The following is a 21,440-nucleotide window of genomic DNA, read 5'->3' as shown; positions in this document are numbered from 1 at the left end:
CCTGAGTCCTGTCCCCCCGCCCCCCACTGCCTCCCTCCCATGTGGGGCCTGGGACCCAGCTCTGTGACAGGACCCTTCCTGCCCTTGCCTGGCCCAGGGCCCTTTCTGCCGCACGTCCTCTGGTCTGTGGCTGATCCTGGGATTCTTCTGTGGTCAGTGTGAGTGACTGCCCCAGAAAGTCGGGGCAGCTGAGGAGCTGATGGACACCCCCACCCTCTGCCCACAGGTGCACATTCTCCACCCACCCCTGGTCCCTGGCAAGTATCGCACCCTCCTCACCGATTATGTGGTGCTGGCCAAGACGCGCCTGGCCGACCTCAAAGTGAGTCCCAGCTCCTCTTCTCTGTCCGTGGAGCCCAGCGCCCCCAGGGGTCCTCACCGACACCCACCTCTCTGCAGGTTTCTATAGAGAACATGGGGCTCTATGAAGACCTGTCTTCTGCTGGAGATGCCACTCAGGTAACGTGCCCATGCTCCTCTCTGCGTGGCCTCCTTCCTGGACTCTGCGCGTCAGAGCCTGTGCCGTCGGGGCGTCCGCATGTGCGGCGGCCGGGCAAGCCGTCCTCTGGTGTCTGTTCACAGCAGCAGCAGGGGCCCCACGGCCAGTAACGTTTCTTCTTAGGGTCCCCTTCATGTGGTTTCATGGACAAAGAGGTCTGTAAATCAGCTGGGGAAGGGCAAGGTTGTGTTTTTCTCAGAATTATAGAAAAAAGTGTTAACTGTTCGTGTAGACGCATGTCAGGTGGGTGTAGGGCTGTGTGTACTTTCCTAAGACACTCTAACCTCAAAGTTATGAGTCTATGAAGAACTTTTGGAGGTGCTGCTGGACTGTCAGATTAAAGCTTTAAAATATGTAAAGCAGTTTCCATTTAAGATTTATTGCTGTTTACAAGTTGCCATTTCATAATGTTTTTAAATGTCAAATATCAGGTCTCTGCATCTTCCCACCTGAAAATTTTGCATTGGGATCTTTGTTGCTCTAGAAGGGAAGCAGAAAGAGGGTGGAGGGACAGACCCACGGGGCCGGCAGGGCAGCTCTCCAACATGGTGAGCTCACTGAGGCTGGGGGCAGCAGTCGATCCCTCCTAGCAGTTTGCTGGCACAGGGGCTTGTCCACGTGCCCTGCTCTCTCATGCCTCTCACCTGACCACAAAACTGTGGCCCTGCTGTGCTCCTGCCTTTTCTTTAAGTCTTCTGTTCATTTCCATCCAGCCCCAGAGCCAAGCATCCCAGGATGTCGAGAAGGCACTCACGGTGTTTGAACACACAGGGAAGGTTCCCGTCGCCATCCTAGAGGCCAGGTAGGGTCACACACTGGGAGGGCTATTGGGCAGGCCCCAGCGAAGGTCTGTGGCCATGATGGGCAGGCCCTTTAGGAAAGCTGTTCAGAGGGATCAGAACAGGCCCGCCCTTAAGCCACAATGATTTTTCTTGTTCATGCTTCAGCAGTGACCGTGTGAGGCCAGTGCAGGGAGTTGAACAGCAAAATTTTGTAGAATTTGCTGTGACCCCAAAGCATGAATTCTGGCTGCTCCCAGCATAGGGTAGCTTTCTTAAGGCTTTGCCGCTGAGGGATGTGCATGGTCCCCAGCTCCCACGGTCAACCTCCTGATCATGGATGAGCCCAGATTCCAGAATGCCCTGACTCTCCAGGCACAGGTGGTCACCAGCACAGAGTTCTGTTTGTGCAAAGGGCCCCTAAACAGTAAGAAAGAAGACTTGAAAACATGATGCTGACCTTCAGGGATGGCCCCAGATGTGGATGGCACTGCCCTGCTGCAGGTCCTCTGCCAGGGGCCGCCCTGAGCCTGCTCTTCTCCGTTGCAGCATATTCCGGAGGTCCTATTATCTGTCCCACTTCCTCCCTGCGCTGCTCACACCACGAGTGGTCAGTACACGTCTCCGTGACCCTGGGGCCGGGTTGGCAGAGACTGGGGTTCCTCTCAGCATCTCACAGAGTCTGTCTTTCCTCATAGCTCCCGAGAGCCCCTGATTCCCGCGAGGCTCTTATCGAGTCCCTGAGGAGGTACGTGTGGCCAGTGCGGCTGGGGGCTAGCAGCAGAGACCTGTGTGGTGTCACATGTATGCTCTATTTATCTATAAAGTTGCCTTAAAATTAGTTGCTTAAAATGTTAAAAAGAAAATTTCTTTGATTCTGAATATCACAACTTCACAAATGTCATATGATGTCCCTTGTATGTAGAATCTAAAACATGGTCCAAATGAAATAGAAATAGGCTCCCAAACAGAGAGAACAGACTTGTTGCCAGGAGGGGAGCAAGGTGTAGAAGGGGAGGCATGGACCGGAAGTTTGGGATCCGCAGATGTACACTGTTACATAAAGGATGGATAAACAGCAAGATCCTACTATATAGCACAGGTAACTATTCAATATCCTGTGATAAATCAGAATAGAGAAGAATATGAAAAAGAATGTATCGATATATATAACTGGGTCATGTTGCTATACAGCAGAAATTAACACGACATTATAATTCAACTATATGTCAAAATTAAAAAAAAAACACAAGTTAGACTAAAGAATCAGATATTTCTATGAAGTTTAGGACAGATAGCCATGCCCCACCCATCCTGCCACTTCACTTTCTTTCTGGAAGCAAGCATTTTCATCTCTTACCTGATTTTTTTATATTTTGCCCCAAATCTCCAAATAACTTTATTTCCATACTTACCGCTTTTTCTGTTTTAGTTTTCTGTCCTCCACCAGCAAACATAGCTATCCTTCCTGTAATAGTTTTTAAAACCTCAGTATTTAGTGCTTGTTTTTAAGACTATCCAGACACTGTTCAGAGTTGTTCCTTTTGTTTTCTCTGGAGTTCATAATCATCTTTGTTTTATCTTAGTTTTCCTTGTACATATTTATATGCTTCCCTGCAAACTCAGCGGGTGTCTAACTCTTCTCTTGTTCAGAATCGTTGAGTATCCCTGCAGTTATATTGTAGGGAAATCTCTTCTAGGCCTTCTAACCTGCTCCATTGTTACTTACTAGCTGTTTATGCCTTTAAGACAGCTGTCATCCTTGCGTCTCCCTTCAGCATCACCTTGTGCTGTCCTCTGCCATGGCTTGTGCTGGCTTCTCTTTTCTATATCAAGATCCTCCTCTTTCTTGGTTTACTCCTTTGTGTTGGTGGAAAGCATCCTATTGAAGCTTCTCACAAAAGGATGGATGGGAGGTAAATTTTTTGACACTTTTTATAGCCCGTCATTTGATAGGTAGTTTGGCTGGGTATAGAAATCTAAGTTGGAAATTATTTTCCCTCAAATTTTTGCATCACTTCCTTGACTTCTAATGTCCAGTGTTGCTGCTGAGATGTTAGAAACTTACAATTTCTGACTCTTTGCATGGGATCTGTGTTCTTTCTGGAGGCCTGTAGTGTCTTTGTTCCCTGTGTTCTGAAGTTTTAAAGCAGTGCATTTCACTGTAGATCTGATTTCATTTCTGGTGAAATGATGTAGCAAGGTGTAGAAGGGGAGGCATGGACTGGAGCAAGGTGTAGAAGCTTGTAGAAGCCCCATATGGTGGGGCTTTTAATCTGGAAGTTCATATCCTTCAGTACTGAGGAATTTTCCTGGATATTTAAAACCCTTTTTTAAAATTTTATGAAAAATTTAAGACAGAAAAGCAGAATAGAATCTGCCACCCAGATTTAATAGTTATCAATAAATGACCAATCTTGTTTCATCTGTAGCCTTCAAATTCATTTACCCACTCAGTATTCTGGATGGTTTTGAAGCCAGTCCCAGACTCTGATTATTTTATCTTGGTTCATGTCATTGAAAGTTTCCTCTGTGTCTTTTTCCTTCTTGGAACTTCTCTTTTTTAGGTGTTATATTTCCTGAAGTGTCTTCTGACTTTTTCCTCTTTTGTCATATTTTGCATATCTATTTCATTTTGTTTTCCGTCTCCTTTCTGGGAGATTTCTTAAAGTTTATCTGTAGGTACTTTTACTGAGTGTTTCATTTCTGCCATCAGATATTTCTTTGTACAGCAGTCCATTCCTTTTTTAATACAATCTATTTTTGACTGTGCTGGGTCTTTGTTACTGTGTGAGGTTTTCTCTAGTTGCAGCAAGCAGGGGCCACTCTAGTTGTGGTGCACGGGATTCTCATTGTGGTGGCTTCTCTTGTGGAGCATGGGCTCTAGGGCACACACTCACCAATTGTGACGCACGGGATGTTCCATGGCATGTGGGATTTTCCTGGACTAGTGATCGAACCCTTGTCTCCTGCATTGACAGGCAGATTCTTTACCACTGAACCTCCAGGGAAGCCCCCAGCAATCTATTCTTGTTTCATAGCTGCAGTGCTATGTCTTGTCTCTCTGAAGATGTTAATGAAAGCAATGACTCACAGTTTCTTTTTGTGGATTTCTCTGGATTTCTCTGTTTCCTTGAGTTTGCTCTTTTTAATTGCACTGGTTTCTGACTTTGGGCTAAAGGCTTTATTGACCCCAGGGCAGAAGGTGGTGCCCCTCAGCTCCTAGTCTCCAGCCCCTGTGCACAGTCATACTCTAGACCGCAGCAGGTCTCTCTCTGTTCTGCTTGAGTCTTGTCATCACAGTTTGCAGCACAGTGTGTGTGGAGGGGGAGTGTCCTGCAGACCATGCTGCTGTCCATGTGTCTCATAACTGGGCCACTTGTGACTTCCACTCCTCTGAAGGTGACTCCGTGGCTCTTGTCTTTGGACTCGTCCTTGTGCCATGAGGGCATGCCACCTGGGTCCATGCCCTGTAGCTGCCCTGCATCATCACTGGACTTATATTTTGAGTGTCGTAAGCATTAATTGGGTGTTTTTCTTAGCATTTCTCATTAAAAGTAATTCATTTCACCTTTAAAATTTGAGAATTACCAAAACTTGACTGAGAGAAGTGAAAATCATTTCTAATCTCTCTACCCAACAAAAACCATTGGCAGACGTTTATGTAGCATGTATTATTCAGTAGAGTCACGTGGTGTGGTGTTGTATAATCTGTTTATGTGTTGTATAGTTTACTGTATTGCATATTTGTGTTTTTTGATAGTTTCTGGAATTGTAATTGCAGTAGACTATTTTACTGTTTCCTTCTGACCCAGAGCGGATAAAATTCCCCCAGCCCTGTACTCCACCTACCGCCAAGCCTGCTCCACTGCCGGACAGAAGCAGCCAGAAGGTGTGGTCCTCATTCGTGCCCATCTCTGCTTCCCGAATCACGAGACGTTGTTGGTGGAGCCGTAGTCCCTCTGGTCTGGTCATGTCATGCTTGGTCTGGTCAGAGTTGTGGCTTCAGAGACTGACTGGCTCAGCCCCCGGATGGTTGTGACACCTGGAGGGCTGCCTGTGATATCAACCCTCTCAGGTCTCAGCCGGGAAGTACCTGCCGTACACTTCCTGAAGGACATGGTACCAAGTCCACTTGACTGTCATCTTTGTGTGCCCCACTGAGGTTGTGACATGGTTTCTGTTGCCCATCTGATTCGAGCTTTACATTCAGGTGACCAGCCAGGCTGAGGTCATGGTGCTGGTTCTGCACCGTGTCCTACTGGGGGTCTGCCTCAGCTCTTTGTGATGTTGGTGGGGATCTTGCTGCTTCTAGGGGACAGTGATGTAGACCTGGGCCAAGAGTGCATCAGACCTGGAGAAGCTGGGGACACTGTCCCTACCCCACCCCCCAGGAGCAAGGTGCCATCTGCACAGGGCCTGGTCTGTCAGTGTTCAGATGGTGCTGCTGTTTTCTGGTCAAAGCCTCTGCTGCCTGCCGGCCAGTTAGGCTGACTGACTGCCTGCAACTCTGTTCTCTGGTTCTGTCTGGCAGAACACTCGCACAGAGTCTGCCACAGGTTCTGACGGCCAAGGGGACCCACACCTGTTTGGACCCGTATCAGAACATCTCATTGATGAGGTGCCAAGGGGCTGGAGGGCTGTGTCCACAGCCAAGAGCAGCCTTGCCTCTCTTCCTGATCCCTGGTCCTGCTTTTGGAAAAGGGCTTCTAGAACCTTTTAAATGTATGTTGAGGACTGGTAATTCCCTCTAACATTTCATCTTAACATCCTATGGTAAAAAACAGTATCATAATGTTACTTAAAAGTTTAAGAAACATCATCATCAGTTTGACCATCATCTGTCTATAATTCATACCCCCAGCCCAGCCTCCCTCCACAAGCGTTTGGTCTTTTTTATTACGTATATGCATTTTACACTTGCCGCGATGATGTGCATAGAACCATGGTTTTTTCCTAAACTTCCATGTGCTTGCTGTCTAGCCCAATTGTGAAAATCACCTCCTGCCTCTCAGATGCAGCCCAGGGAGGGGAGGTGGAGCCCAGCTGTGCAGAGGAGCCACTGGACCTGCTCATGGCTGCCCTGCAGGAGCTCAGGGCCTCTATGACGGACCCCACCCAGCATGACGGTGAGGAGGAGGCTGCAGGCAGGACTGTCCACAGTGGGTGTTTGTGGGTGGGAAGGCATGTCCCGTATGCTCAAGTTCATGGCTGGTCCCTGAGCCACAGTGGTCATTGTGTTCCCTGAGCTCAGCATCTGTCACGAAGCCTGACCACGGCCTGGTGGGTGTGGAGGACGTAGCCTTGTTTCTGACATGCAGGCTGTCCCGAGCCTTGGCAGAAGGTGAACTTTCTCTCCTTGGCACTGGTGGGATAGGTGATGTAGAAGAGAAAGCCGTGTGCTGGGCTGGGTATGGCTTTCTTTCTGACCTCCACTGCCCGGCACCTCCAGCCCTCAGCACTGGGTCTCTGCTCCTGGGCTGTCTCCTCTGGGGGACTTGGAGAACCAGTCTGTGCAGTTCAGAGCACGCGGTGGCCACAAAATAAAGTGCTCAGTTCCAGTAGTTTTAGACTTTGTTATGCTAAATGCAGAAACTAATATAAATAAGCCATGTTTTTAACTGCACAGGTCCATTCAGTATATGCAGATTATTTTCAGTAAATATACTTAATTTTTCGGAGGTAAATGACAATTTGAAAAAACTTGCAGATAAACCATGTAGCCTAGAGATATCAAAAAAATTAGGTATGTTGTGAACGCATATAATGTATGTACATTCACATCTGACCTGCAGAGAACATGGAAGCCTGTGAGGAGTTAAAATTGAGGGTCAGAAGTGACACATGGTTTTCACAGTCCGAGCCCTGTGTGGTTAGCTCTACCGCAGCTGTGGTCACCCTGCGGGCCCAGGACATCCCCTTGTGGCCAGCATGGCCCTTCCTAACACCGCCCCTGCAGCCTGTGGTCCTGGGGGACACCAAGGCTGGGCCAAGGGGCTCCAGCAAGTGTCAGCGCCTGCAGAGGTGGCAGGCGATGCAAGTTGGGGATGGTGTAGACACAGTGGGGGCAGGGACGCCCCTGCTTATGGTAGTCCCTCCCTCGTAGAGCTATCAGCTCAGGTGGCCATGGTCTCTGAGAGGCTCCACTCTGTCCTGGGCCTCAGCAAGGATGTCAGCAGTGACGAGGCGGCCCCGGTGCAGCTCAGTGTCCAGGCCCCCGAGCTGCAGCCACTGGAGCAGAGGGTGAGTGTGGGAGACCATGTGTGAGCGAGTATTGTCTGCATGCAGACTCTGCATTTGGGACGAAGGTGTGGGCAGGTCTGCCGACCCTGTTCTCCACTGACACATCCCATCATGACCCCGGGGGACCTTCCTAGGGTCTGGGGGTTCCTATGACCTGGGAGTGGCAACCTTCTCTCTGGGCAGCAGCCTGTTTCGTAGTCTCGTGAGCTTAGCTCTGATCCTGTGTGTCCGGGGTGTAAATGCTCTGAAAAGACCTTTCCTCTCAGGTGGTGGACCTCCTGCTGACGTCTTTTTGTCAGAACCTCATGGCAGCCTCCAGCGTCGCCCCACCAGACAGGTAGAGGCTGGGTGGTCCCAGCAGGTGGTTGGAGCTGCCCCGAGGGTGGCCTGGTGCTCCTGATGAGAGGCCATCGGTCTTGGTCCAGCTCTGGGCCCTGGGCCACTCCCGATGTCCTGCTGCACTGGGGGAGGGTGGGGAGGGCTGGGGGCTGATGTACCACAGGCACGTGGGCAAGGCAGCCTCGCAGCAGGTGAGCCTGCTGTCTGGGGAGCGACTTGGCTCTTCCTGGGTCTGCGGTGCCTGCCTGCTCATCCATGGGCTCTGAGAGGGCTGGGAGGGCTGGGACTGCCACTGCCCTGTTCTCTATGGCTGTCCCCATAGGCAGGGCCCCTGGGCCACCCACTTCGTGAGGGCCCTGTGTGGACACAGGTTCCTGCCAGCCGTGCTCACCAGGCTCTGCCAGCTGCTCCATCACCAGGTAGGGCTGCCATTCCCTCCAGCTGGGAGTGGGTCCCCCACCCGGTCCCCCAGCACCGAACACCTTTTCTCTCTTGTCTTAGGGCCCAAGCCTGAGTGCCTCACACGTGCTGGGCTTGGCTGCGCTGGCTGTTCACCTGAGTGAGTCCAGGTCTGAGCTCCCCAAGGTGCACGTGGGCCCTCCAGCCCCTGCCAGGGGCCTGCCCATCCCTGAGTTCATTGACAGCCTCCTGCCCTGCGCGGCCCAGCAGGCCTCGGCCCTGTGTCTGAAGTAAGTACACCCTGTCAGTAGTAACATGTGTTCCTCAGACAGCACAGCACAGACACACGTGTTCCATACTGTGCTGGTCCACACCTCCCGAAAGGAACCTTGTCTGGATGTATCTGGGCGCATGCTGGTATCTCTGGTTAGGACAGTGAAGTCATCCTGCCTTGCTCCCTGCCTTTGGAGACGCTGGCTCTGGGCTGCAGGTGTCCTTCTCTAGGCTGGGTGGCCAGCAGCTGGGTGGACCTGTCCCTCAGGGTCAGTTCTGGGGTCTCCCTGTGGCGAGCAGCTTTCTCTGGGGGACTCCTCTGCACGCATGGCTGTCCCGTCACTGCACACAAAGCGCCAGAACCTCTCCCAGGACCCAGCAGTTGCAGGGAGCCCAGCACCAGGCTTGGCAGGTGTGAGAGATGGCTGGGGTGAGAGTGGCCACCCCATGGCAGAGACCTGGGGCTTTCTGCAGCTGCTGATGTGAAAAGACTGAAGTCAGGACAGAAGCCAGACTCTGGCAGGGAGGGATGTTGGCAGGGCCAGGGTCTTGGCTTGCAGACTAAGCTGACGTCAGCAGACAGGGAGAGCCAAGCACAGGAGCAGCTCTCACTAATGAGGCCCCCGGGAGTCAGGCCCTGTCCTCACTACCCAGACTCCCTGCCAGCCTCTGCCCAACTCATCTGAGCCACCATGGGTGGGCAGAGCTGAGGCTGCAACTGCACCCACTTCTCCCTGGCTTGGAGGTCTTTATAGGCAGGAACAGCAAACAATGTGTGGTCATGCTCGTGAACCCCACGGAGCACGCCCTCCCCAACACGCTGGGGAAGCAAGCCTTTACGTGGAGTGCTTGCGTGCTTACATTTTCCAAGATGCATTACTAGGGGGTGGGGTGGGGGTGCTGGGATGCCCTTGGTTCACTTCGTGTGACTCATGCTGACTTCCACCCTGTATTTTGTGTGGATCTCGTTTCTGTGTTATAATTTCCATTTTCTATTTTCAGATTTTCTACAGCAGCAATTTCTTATTCCTTGTGTAAGTTTTCCCAGTCACAAGAGCTTCTGCACAGCTGTCTGTCTCCTGGCCTTATAAAAAAGGTGAGTCTTCTGGGTTCCTTTCTCGGCCGAGTTCCTGTTTTGTACGGGTCTCTGGCCCAAGGCTGTGTGGCCTCCATCTCGTGCTCAGCACCACCTTGGTCTGTGGCGGGCTCTCTCCTGGGAGCCACCGCCTTTTGCCTTTTCTCTCTGGCTGAGTTAAGAGAAGGGGGTGTAAGGTGAACCACAGATGTCCCTCCTGTTTATAAAATTGGCTCAGTAGTCATAAGAAGTGTCTTCCCAGGTAAAGAGGCACCCTATAACCCACTCCAGTGTTCTTGCCTGGAGAATCCCAGGGACGGGGGAGCCTTGGTGGGCTGCCGTCTATGGGGTCGCACAGAGTCGGACACGACTGAAGCGACCTAGCAGTAGCATACTTCCTCTAAAGATAGCCCTGGAGACTGCGTGTTGGGATTCTGTGTCAAGGGTGGCAGGGCTGTCCGTTCCAGCGGGAGCCGGGGTTGCAGCACATGCAGAGTTCCAGGGAGCCTGTCCCCTGGGCAGTGAGCCTGCTTCTCAGTTCCAGGCTCAGTGTTGGACTCCTGGGCCCTGCTGGGAGCTGCCTTGTCAGGAGCAGCCTGGGGGCTGGTACCACAGTTTCACAGTGTGGGACGGGGGCAGGTCAGGGGGAGTGGCTTCCCAGAAGAGGAAGCCTACCTCAGGTCCCAAGCTGCCATGGTCCCCTTGTGCTGCCTGTGACTCCGGCAGCACAGGACAGGGGTTTCTGTCTCCTAAGGAAAGACAGGTGGCTTGTCCATCACCTGGGAGCATCTAACACAGACCCCAGTGCCAGCAAGCCTCAGGGGACGGCTGAGCACGGCTGCAGGACACAGCGGCCTCACATGTGCAGTCAGAGCTGCTGCCCCCTGAAGTGCCATCTGAAGAGCAGGGGCTCCCCACTGCCAGCCGAGCATGGCTGGCCTCACAGCACACATGCCACTGGCTTTTTTCAGTTCCAGTTCATCATGTTCAGATGGTTCCCAGAAGCTCGAGACCCCCCGTCTCAGGAGGACCCGGCCAGCCTACCCTGGAGGCCCCTGTGCCTGCCCTCCGTGGACTGGCGGAGAGCCGCGCTCTGCCTGTGGAAGCAAAGAGCCCTGAAGGAACTGCTCAAGCAGGAGGGGCTCCAGGTACGTCCTGCAGTCCCCTCCCTGGGACACCTGCTACACGCAGTGTGAGGTTTTGAGGTTGGTCTCCGTGGACATGTGGAGCTGCCCCAGAATTTAAAGACAGGGTGAGTGCTGTGCAACTGCTGGAAGCTTCATGTTATATGCCCAATTCAGTGAGCTGAAACGAGTTGTGCAGATGCCACGATCTGTCCAGAGCCAGGCGGCAGTGTGGAGGATGCAGTTTAAGACCAGTTTGAAAAGTTTCAGTTAGCTTCACTTTCAGGGTTAAATTACTGGTTCTTGGGGCTTCATGCCAAGCTCCCTGTCTAACACTTGGAAGTGGCATGAGGATGAGAGGGTCTGAGACACAGGAGACCTCCAGCTGCCATGAGAGCCACATTCACAGCCCACCCTGTGGCTTCTGTGCACCGTCCTTGGCATGGTGGTCACTTGAGCTTTTTCTCTTAGTTGACTTATAGAGACTGGTTACAACTGGAAATAGAAATTCAGCCTGAAGTTGATTCTCTTTCAGATACAGAAAGGTAAGTGCTTAAAGGATCTGCCCTTTAAAACGTTACACTGTTTTGTGTCATGATATCCTCAATTTAATGTTCAGCTTAACATACAGTCTATGTTATATTATAGTCTATGAATATAATTTTATTCATTCTATTATTCAAGGAATACTTCCTGAGCTCCTGTGGTTTGGCAGATACTTCTAGAATGTTCTGGGAGCTAGGGATGTAGAGTGAACAGAACAGACAGGGCTCCCCGCCTGCACTTCTGCCCCGTTGGCCCTGAGTGGGCATTCCTGCTGAGGGACTGTGCAGCCCGGAGGCAGGCAGGGAGATACAGCAGGGCTGTGGGAGCAGGTGCTGCCGGGTGAGGAACAAGGAGTCTGAACCCCCGAGGGCCATGGTCAGGGAGCCATGAAGATCTCAGCTGGTGTCAGCCAAGGAGGGGGAGGGTGGGCACGGCTTCACCAATTGCTGGCTTCAAGGCGTGGCAACAGGAGTGAGCAAATTGGGGTCTGAGCCCTGTGGGTCCCGGGGCCCCTGTGGGTCTCGGGGTCGGTGAACGAGATGGCTGAGCCATAAAGTATGCTGTTTGGGGCTCAGGTGTGTGCTGAGGGGCTTCGCAGCAGGGGTGGCTGTCCTCAGGCCGCCATCTGTGGTGTGGTCAGAGACGTTCCCGCACATGGAGATGCTGTGACGTGGTGTCAGATTCTGGTGGAACAAGTAGGCTTAGGAAGGACGGCAAACAGGAGTGGGAGTGATGACAATGCCTCTGCAGCTCGGAGGGTGGGGGTGGAGGGGCTGGTGGGGCACTCCCACCTATCAGCTTTGTGCCCGGCTTGCTTCCTGAGCGCTTCCTTCCTATGCTCATAGGCCCGAGGCCTCCCTCCTCTCCAGCGTCTTGGTGTGCAGCTCCAGAGTACGCCTTCTTAGCTCTCCCTCAGGTCACTGTGCTGCCGGTGAGGAGTCAGGTTGGGGCCTCCTTGCTCACTCCTCACTGCAGTGCCCCCTGCCTCTCGTGGTCGTGCCGAGGCCCTGCTCGGGTTCCGGTCTCCCTGTGGGGGCAGACTGCAGCACTGGTGGCTGCCAGTGCTGTGGGCTTAGCACTGTGGAGCCTGGTCCACATCTGGACGCTCTGCTGCTGGACCCAGCCAGTACAGACGCCCCCTCTGCCCCCAGCTCAGCAGCCGTGCACCTGCAGTCCCCAACCCCTCCAGCTGAGGCGGCCTCCCTAGGCACAGACCCTGGCATTTGCATTGTAGGCAGGACTTCCAGCAGTGGGCCATCCACCAGCACTTCCTCCCCATGCCCTCTGCCACCGGTGGCTGCGACGGAGACCTGGAAGCTGCTTGCACCACCCTGGTCGACGTGCTCATGGACTTCTGCCAAAGGTTAGGAACGGTGCCCAGAGGCATGTGTGTTTTGATTTTGGTCGCTCTAAGAATGTTTTTATTTCTCTCGGTCCACACATTTGGACATATCTGATAACAAGTTTCAATCTTTGCAGTGAAGGCAAGCTTCTGGTATCCTCTTTTTCTCTGTGCGTCACCTGGTCAGCAAACGTGAGGAGAATAAAAGGTCTAGTAGGTGGTGGGCGCCAGTGTTGCCACCCGCGGTGCAGGAAGTACCAGTGTGGACTGGCTGCCACGAGAGGCAGGCCTTCCCAGTCCCGTCTGCGCTGTGCAGGCTGTGGGCGTCTGACACAGCCTGTTCAGTCTCATCATCCTCCTGGTTAAGGACATATGCTGTGTCCAGGTGATATGTGGTGTTATCTTGTTATGGTTTTGATTTACTTTTCCCTGATGGCTCACAGTGTTGACCATTTATTTATCTTTTTTGGACAGATGTCTGATCAGATCCTTTGCCCATTTACAATTGGGCTATTTGTTTGTTGAGTCTTAAGGGTTCTTTATATAGTCCAGATGCCAGGTCCCTTGAGATACGTGAATCACAGATGCTTTCTCCCATCCCTTAAAGTCATTGGTTCACTCCCTTGATAGAGTACTTTGATTCATATAAGTTTTACATTTTGAAGAAGCCATATTCATCTGTTTTTAGTTTTAGCTTTTGGGCCTTTGATCCATTTTGAGTTTTTTTTTTTTCCCCTAAATTTATTTGTTTGACTGCATCAGGTCTTAGTTGAGGCACACAGACTTTCCAGTTACAGCCCACAGGCTCAGTTGTGCCTCGGCATGTGGGATCTTAGTTTCCTGACCAGGCATGGAACCCACATCCCCTGCAAGGCGGATTCTTAACCACTGAACCACCAGGGAAGTCTCTTGAGTAAATTTTTTGTAAGATGTGAGGTAGAGATCCAGCCCCATTCTTTTGGATGTGAATGTCCAATTGCCCTTTTTGCTGAAAAGACTGTTCTTTCCCCATTGAATGGTCTTGTTACTCTTGTCAAAAGTCCACTCACCATATGTGTGAGAGTTTACTTCTGGACTCTCAACTCTGTTCTGCTTATCTTTACATCTATCCCTATGCCAGGACCACACTATTTTGATTACTATAGCTTTGTAATAAGTTTTAAAACTGGAAAATGTGGGAATTCTCTGGCAGTCCAGTGGTTAGGACTCCATGCTTTTACTGCTAATGGCCTGGATTCAATCCTTGGGTAACTGCTGCTGCTGCTGCTAAGTCGCTTCAGTCATGTCCGACTCTGTGTGACCCCATAGATGGCAGCCCACTAGGCTCCCCCGTCCCTGGGATTCTCCAGGCAAGAACACTGGAGTGGGTTGCCATTTCCTTCTCCAATGCATGAAAGTGAGAAGTGAAAGTGAAGTCGCTCAGTCGTGTCCAACTCTTCGAGACTCCATGGACTGCAGCCTATCAGGCTCCTCCGCCCCTGGGATTTTCCAAGCAAGAGTATTGGAGTGGGGTGCCATGGCCTTGGGTAACTACGGTCCCACAAACTGCATGGTGCAGCCAAAAAATAAACAAGAAGTAAAATTGGAAGACATGAGTCTGCTAACTTTGTCCTTTTTTATCAAGATTGTTCTGGAGCCCTTGCAGCTCCATCTGGATTTTTAGGATCAGCTTATCAATTTGTACAAAATGAGCTGGGATTCTGATAATGACTGCACTGTATCTGTATATCAGTTTGGGTCCTTCCATTTGTTTAGGTCATCTTTGATATTTTTCAACAGTGTTTTATAGTTTTCAGTGTGCAAGTCTTGCATCTCCTGGATTAAATTTATTCTGCAGTATTTTTTTTAGCACCATTGTAAATGGGATCATTGTTTTAATTTCATTTATTTGCTCAGATGGCTTTTTATTGTTAATTTTTTATGATTTTTCTATATATAAGGTCTTGTCATCTGTGAATAGAGATGGTTTAACCTTTTCCTTTCCAATCCGAATGACTTTTATGTGCTGATTTATTTGCTGAGTTGTCCTGTCTAGAACTTTACAGTGCAATGGTCACTGGAGGCAGTAGGAACAGACACTTTGTCCTGGTCCTGGTCTTGGGAGGACACTTTTCAGTCTGTCATCATTGAGTACAATGTGAATTGTGGGTTCTTCATAAATGCCCTTTGCCAGGTTGAGGAAGGTCCCTTTTACTCCTAGTTAGTTTATTTTTTTAGTCATGAGATGGTGTTGAACTTAATGTTTTATCTGTGTGGGTTTTGGTTTTCTATTTTACTCATGTTTATTGCATTAATTGATTTTTGCATATTGAGCCAACCTTGCATTCTTAGGATAAATCCCAGTTGGTTGTGTAATCATTTTGATATGTTGCTGGAGCTGGTTGCTGGCTTTGTGCTGTTGCTGGGGCACCGTGCATGCCCTGTGGTCCCTGGGTACTCCCTGGCCCTGTGACCACAGGCCATACTGGAGACAGAAGAAGAGGTAGCCCAGCATAGATAGGAGACACTAAGGCGGCTTTCACTGTGTTTTCATTTCAGTTCGAGGAGTCATCATCACTCAGAGAATTCTGATTTGGTTCTCAGTGGCTGCAAAGGAAATCGGGACATTTTTTCCAGATTGCAGGTGAGTTAGAAAATGCAAAACTCAGTGTGTCCACTGCATCGAAGTCATGTGCTATCATGATATTTATTGAGTATCCAGTGAGTCCAGATGCCTGTTCTAAGCAGAATGAAAGCCTGAGTCACAGACATGGTCATTCAGACCAGAGACCACGTGTTCTGTGAACTCATGTCACCATGAACGTCAAAGGAACACAAAAATGAAAGATGAAATACAGGAAGCATCTCCAGGCTTTAGGACATTTAAGATTTGAAAACAGGAAGTAAAAATATGGACTTCAGTAGTAACTTGGTTGCTACTCCCATTCTCTGCTCTTTAACTCTGGGTGCTGCGCTAGGAGGTCAGACTCTTGAGAACTGATATAAATAACCCTCCACTTGGTTGAGTATTGAGACTTTGGAAAGACCAGAGGCTGGAGCCCCTTCTGTTTCCCGGGTCACTTGTCACTGAGGCAGGAACACTGAGAAGGGCGCAGAAGCCCTGCAGGTTCTCATCCTGGAGGGAAAAGTGCCTTTCTGTCAGCAAGCTGCCGCCCAAATCTCCTGAGAGTGGGCTCTGGGGTCAGAGGGCAGACCAGGCCTGTCCTTCTCACTGGCTGTGCGCTGGGAGTCTGTAACTGTGGACATGCCGATGCAGCTCTGTCTTATGGGATCTGGAATTCCCGCTATCTCTCTTTAAAAGTGCCTGAATTTAGAAAATGTGGAGGATGAAAGGGAGATCCTAACACAACACACAAAAGGGGACGTGTGTCCTCTGCATCCATCGTAACGGGAAGTGGAAGAAAGTACCTGGGAGGGCAGCCGCGGCAGGAGTTGTGGGGTTAGAGGTCGCGTGTGACAGGGCGATAAGGAGATGGGTGCTCTTCATCTGCTGCCATATCCAGGAGATGGCTGCTGACCTGGAGCAGGGCCCTGCGCCCCTCAGCCACGCTGCTCCCCATGGACACTTTCTCTTCGGAGTTTTCCACAGACGCCTCCAGGCCCTGACTCACGGGTGGGACATGGCCAGCCGCCTCCAGAGACAGCGGGAGCTGCTCATCTGCAAACGGTAACACGGTCGTGTCCCAGGGTCTCTCCCCACTTTGGCTTCTCTTCCCTCTAGTTGCGGGTCTCTGGGTTGGCCTCTCCCCGGGAGTCCCCTGGAGAGCAGGGTCTGGGCCCAGGATCCCTTCAGTTCAAAGGCTTCACATCGAATGTGGGCTCAGGGGTCCTCACAGCAGCTTCATCACAACTGAGCTGTGAATTGACATCCTTCCCAGGCTAGTGAGCTCGTTGGTTCACACACTGCTCCCACCCTGGGTCATCATGAAACTGCATGGCTGCTTTGGGGAAGCACAGTGGTGTCTGTGGACCCAGCAGCACAGGAGCCCAGGCCCTCCAGGGAGGGATGGGCCGCAGACTAGGGCCAGTTCCCAACAGGCTGGGAGGGTGGCTGCTGCTCCAAGCATTGCTCTTGGGGGTCACTGTCCACACCTCTGTCCTCCCAGCACCCTCCTCGGCCTGCCCCCCTCCATGCTGGTCAGCAGCCCCCGTGCGGAGCAGCCGGCCGCCCCCAGCTGCACTGATTTCTTCCACTTGGTCAACTCAGAGTTGGTAGGTGTGGAGCGAGCAAGGTCAGGTGCGGGGCTGGGGGCCATGTGGGCACCGTAGACTAGTTCTGGGGAAAGTTCAGGAGTGCATCTGTGGTCACGTGGAGCCAGCAGCCTCGGTATAAGTCCTACCTGCAGCAGGTCACTGAGGATAGGCTGTGGCACTTAGAGCCACAGGGAGTCCTTCACCCTGTTGGACACAGGCGGCAGGGCCAGAGACTGGGGCCAGTGCCCTCTCTGGAACACGACTCCTTCACAGAAGCTTCCCCAGGTTAGCAGTTTGGGCCCCAGAAGTGCTGACCGACCCGCCTGCTTCACCTCTGGGCACAAAAGCCAGACAGTGCCCACACCTGGCTCTTCAGGCTCCAGAGGGTACCCTCCCTTACTTGTGCACAGTCAGGGACAAGGAGGTGCTGTGCCCACCGCAGGAGGCTTTGTAAAATTGCACCATGTGGCTGGAGGTTGATCTGAGGTTCTGGTCATCTGTGTGGAGCTTATAGGGTAACTGGGGAGCAGCAGAAATGAGGTGAGATTTTCTGTTTAAGTTCATTCTGGAGGCTGCTCCCCCTCAAGCTCTGAACACGGCCTGTGAAAGCAGCCAGGTGCTGGGGGAGGAGGGACGGCACACGGCCGCCCACCCCCGTCCACCTCCTTCCTTCCTCACTGGCCTCTACTATCTTGCAGAGGAACTTCTCCCATGATGGTGCCCTCACCCACGACATCACCGCCCACTTCTTCAGGGTAATTCCAGTTCCCTCCACCCCTCCCGTGTCACTGCTCAGACCTCTGGCCTGGCCCTTGTGTATGCAATGGTTCCCAGAGTCCACGTGCAAACCCAGTGGTGGGCATCTTCTCCTCCAGGGGCTCCTCAACACCTGTGCACGAAGCAGAGACCCATCCCTGGCAGCCGACTTGGCCCTGACCACCTGCCAGACCCAGTGCCCCCTGCTGCTCACCTCTGCTCTGGTAGGCCTGCCGTCTTCTTGGGGGAGCTCCCGGGCCTGGTGGAGTGCCATGAGGGTCAGTGTGGCTGGGGTTGCACGTCTGTCTAGGGCTTCCTGGCTGTGTGATCCCAGGCACAGTGGGTGTTATGTCAGGAGAAGATGGCCCGGGAGCAGTGGGGAGAGAACTGGAGCGGGAGGACAGGGTCACAGGAGTCCATCCGTGCCAGAGTGAGCAACAGGAGTCGTTCACACTGTGTGCTCTGGGCTGGAGCTGCCAGCTCAGCCCCTGCAGCCCAGCCTCTGCATGGCGTTCCAAAGTTCCTCAGGAGGGGCTCCCTTGTGGGCTTTCTCACCCCTTCTCGTTTTGTCAGGAGGGAGGACACAGCCCCATTCTTTCAGAGCAGCACGTCCTATGCCGAGCGCCCTGGACAACCGTGCGTCCTGAGGATGAGTTGTGTTGGGCCGTAGATGAGACACTGTCCTTGTGGTTAGGGAGCACTAGATGAGCAGAGCCAGGCTCAGGGGGGTGGGTGTCAGCCAGCAGGTGGACGTGTCCTGCCCAGATGGTCAGGGTCACTGAGGTCTCCAAAGAGCCCTGGTGGTGGGGAACGACTGTCGGTGCCCGTTCTCTCCCATGAGCTGTGGTGGTCGAGCCTGGAGCCGGAACTGCACTGCCGGTGGAGGAGGTGGTCCCAGAGCCCGCTCCCTGCAGAGCTGCGGAAGCTGCAGGAGGCCCACCTCTTCGCTGAGAGGTGAGTATGGGCACATGCTCTTGTTGACCTGCCCAGCATATAGGGAGCTGGAGAGGCCTCTGGACAGGCCCTGCAAGGTGCAGGGTTCACCTGCCCGTCTCCTCTTACTTCCCAGTGGGTGCCCTCCTAAAGGTCACAGAGAGGATCACTGGCCCTCTCCAGCCTCCTTACATTTTCCTGTGAGCATTTCTATCCCTCAGGCACCCAGAGTCAGGGATGCTGGAAACCTCAGAAAACAAGGAAAGCCAGTCTGCCCACTGACTCTAATCGTATACAGAGCAGGAGTTTGTTAAATCACTGCACTTATTCTGTTTTTCACTTTTGGCCGTTTTAACCTACTGAAGGACCTTGAACATCACAGTGCAATTGGGGCAGGGGTTGTGTGGGAGGCCGGTGCAGATTCTGGGGAATCGGGGGAAGGGCTCCAGGCGACCCTGCGTTCCACACCCTCCTGACAAAGCTGAGACCCCCTGCAAGCTGCACTGCTTCCTGTGTCCAGGGCACAGGGCCAGTCTGTGCAGAGCCAGGTTGGGGGCAGGGGTTCCTGTGTAATACACTCCTCTTGTCTGTGCAGTGTGTCCTCCACCCTCACACCGTCCCCCGCAGCTGGCCCGTCCTGGCTCTGCGCGGCTGCCCTGCACTTTGCGATTCAACGGGCCAGGAAGGAGAGCTTCCGGCAGGAGCTGGGGAAGCTGGATGGCCAAGGAGAGGAGGCAAGGATGAGACCCTCTTCCTGCAAGCTCACCTTCTCTCAGGGTTCATCTAACACACTGTGCTTTTCAAGGACACACAAGTGTTTGGGGTCCTTGTGACTTTATTTGGAAGCAGACCTTCCTGGGTGTACAGGTTTGATAAGACTTACTTTCAGGTTAACTCTCAACTGCTTTTATTTGACCTGTTTATCCTCCCCATAATCCCCAGGAGGAGGCAGTTAGGGCTGGCTGGCACTCATCAAGGTACCTATACCCCATTCAGCTGCTCGCTGAGACCAGGGCTGGATGGAGGAGGGCTGCTCGGAGGGCAGGCTGGTGTCCCCACTGGGAGCTGCCATGGTGCATCCAGCTGAACCCCTGATTCTCTAAAACCCAGAGCTCCCCAGAAGCTCCGGTTGTATACACCTGCCTGACAATAACTGCTGAGCTGTGTGGGATCTGAGTGATTAGAATTTCAAGTAACAGAGTCCCAGGGAGCATCTGTTCTTAAGAGTTTTCAGGCTGTTTTTGTTGGAAGGCTTTTAGTGGCTCCGTATCTTCCAGACCACTGTCCCGACAGACCCACAGAGATGGGCCCCAAGCAGTAATTGTTTATAACCCATTAAATTCCCTAAAAGCGACTGGAAATTTTATTCCTGTGAAGATTCCCCTAAAGATTTCTAACCTAGGCCTATAAACACTCAATTAGTGAGGAATGTTTTTTACTTACAGTTACTCTCAGGGACAGAATACAGGTAGTCTAATGTTGTAAGCGGATGTGTTTTCATTTGTAGCTGTTCGTTTCCCTGTTTTTCTTTTCCTTGATGGGCCTGCTCTCTTCATATCTGACTCCACAGGTAAGTCACACCCTCTCCCACATTGGACAAGGTGGCGAGCCCCTGCCCGCAGGGCGCTTGAAACCATGGATCCCCATTTCCCCACAGACCTCCTAAATTAGGTCTCTTGAGCAGGGGAGGTGTGGTACCTTTGGGGCAAAAACTTTCTCAGGAGAGAAAACCCCAGGCCATGGGCCTGCCCTGTGGGGTCTCCCTTCAGACCCTGTACCCTGAGGGTCTGTGCAGGGCCCCAGGTAGACACCCCCTCCTTGCCCACTGTCACCTTTGAGTTCTCCTGTTTTTCTGTGGGTCACAGGCCATTGGTTCCCTGAGGGCTCTGGACATCTGTGCGGAGATCTTGGGGTGTCTGCAGAGGAGGAGGATTTCCTGGCTGCTGGTCTTTCAGCTGACGGAGGCGGGTGAGAGATCCAGAGGCTGCCAGCCATGTCTGTGCTGGCCCCCAGCCCTCTGGCGGGAGGTCAGACTCCTTAGTCCTTCTCTTCAGAAGGAACTTTCAAATGGTTACACGGGAGCCCTCCTTGGGGCTCACTTTAAAAACTCATTTTTGCAACTTTATGTTCTTGGTTAAGTATGCAGATTCACTTAATAATTTAGTGGAGCCCTGAGGATTTCAGGGACCCAGCCCCCACCCCCTAGTCTGTGGCGTGAGGTCACCACCTCTGGGTCAGCAGGCACACAACTCCTGGAGACCCTGACACTATGGGAGGACCCCGCACTGCTGACAAGCCTCTCGGTTTTGCAGATGTCCCCCTGGGGCGCACCCTCCTTGGTCTGGCCCCCGACCACCAGGTCAGACTGCTGCCGGTCGCCTTCTACAGGTAACCCTCAGGGCCTGGAGGTCAGGGCAGGGACAGCAGGGGTCCTTCAAGATGGAGAGGCTGCGCCCCTGCTGCCTGCCACCAGCCCCAGTCAGACGTGTGAGGTCAGGTCACCTGACACCTGTGTCTGCCTTCAGCCTCCTTCCCTACTTTGACGAGGATGCCCTCCTCACAGAAGATGCCTTCCTGCACGTTGCTCTCAACATGTACCTGAAGCTTGTTGGCCTCTTTGTGGCCGGGGAAACCGGTGCAGTCTGGACTGTGGCCCATGATGGGGAGCTCCCGACCCAGGCAGGTGCAGGGCCAGGCCCCATCTCCAAACAGACCAGGGTGATGCTCCTGGCACAGTTCACAGCTGTGGGCACCCTGACCTTGGCACTGCCCATCTTCTTTCTAGGGCGACCCTGTAAGCCTGATAACAAATGCCCGTCTGTTTCTGCTGCAATTGATACCTCGGTGCCCAGAAAGGAGCTTCTTGCATGTGGCAGAGGTAACGCCCAGGTGCTCACTGTGGTGTCTGTGTTTAGGTCCATGTCACCGTGTGACGTGA

At 52.5% G+C, this 21,440-nt stretch overlaps 1 protein-coding gene across 1 annotated transcript in view; it reads left to right on the top strand.

The window, feature by feature from the left end:
- Positions 1-21,440, top strand: part of FANCA (FA complementation group A) — a 37,828-nt gene that overhangs the window by 16,158 nt on the left and 230 nt on the right. The window contains exons 16-42 of the mRNA XM_055553462.1: positions 227-322; positions 400-459; positions 1,213-1,301; positions 1,828-1,888; positions 1,977-2,026; positions 5,094-5,170; positions 6,294-6,407; positions 7,385-7,521; positions 7,788-7,858; positions 8,183-8,279; positions 8,362-8,549; positions 9,535-9,628; positions 10,579-10,755; positions 11,203-11,276; positions 12,512-12,640; positions 15,158-15,242; positions 16,123-16,286; positions 16,726-16,831; positions 17,512-17,568; positions 17,689-17,793; positions 18,411-18,523; positions 19,098-19,236; positions 20,010-20,072; positions 20,368-20,470; positions 20,815-20,890; positions 21,028-21,181; positions 21,288-21,380. Of these exons, the coding sequence (XP_055409437.1) occupies positions 227-322; positions 400-459; positions 1,213-1,301; positions 1,828-1,888; positions 1,977-2,026; positions 5,094-5,170; positions 6,294-6,407; positions 7,385-7,521; positions 7,788-7,858; positions 8,183-8,279; positions 8,362-8,549; positions 9,535-9,628; positions 10,579-10,755; positions 11,203-11,276; positions 12,512-12,640; positions 15,158-15,242; positions 16,123-16,286; positions 16,726-16,831; positions 17,512-17,568; positions 17,689-17,793; positions 18,411-18,523; positions 19,098-19,236; positions 20,010-20,072; positions 20,368-20,470; positions 20,815-20,890; positions 21,028-21,181; positions 21,288-21,380 (2,772 nt within the window). The remainder of the gene's footprint in view (positions 1-226; positions 323-399; positions 460-1,212; positions 1,302-1,827; positions 1,889-1,976; positions 2,027-5,093; positions 5,171-6,293; positions 6,408-7,384; positions 7,522-7,787; positions 7,859-8,182; positions 8,280-8,361; positions 8,550-9,534; positions 9,629-10,578; positions 10,756-11,202; positions 11,277-12,511; positions 12,641-15,157; positions 15,243-16,122; positions 16,287-16,725; positions 16,832-17,511; positions 17,569-17,688; positions 17,794-18,410; positions 18,524-19,097; positions 19,237-20,009; positions 20,073-20,367; positions 20,471-20,814; positions 20,891-21,027; positions 21,182-21,287; positions 21,381-21,440) is intronic.

This window comes from Bubalus kerabau, chromosome 17 (genome assembly GCF_029407905.1).
Source record: "Bubalus kerabau isolate K-KA32 ecotype Philippines breed swamp buffalo chromosome 17, PCC_UOA_SB_1v2, whole genome shotgun sequence".
Taxonomy (NCBI): Eukaryota; Metazoa; Chordata; class Mammalia; order Artiodactyla; family Bovidae; genus Bubalus; species Bubalus kerabau.
Note: the sequence above shows the minus strand (reverse complement) of the source record. Positions and strands in the feature narration are given on the sequence as shown.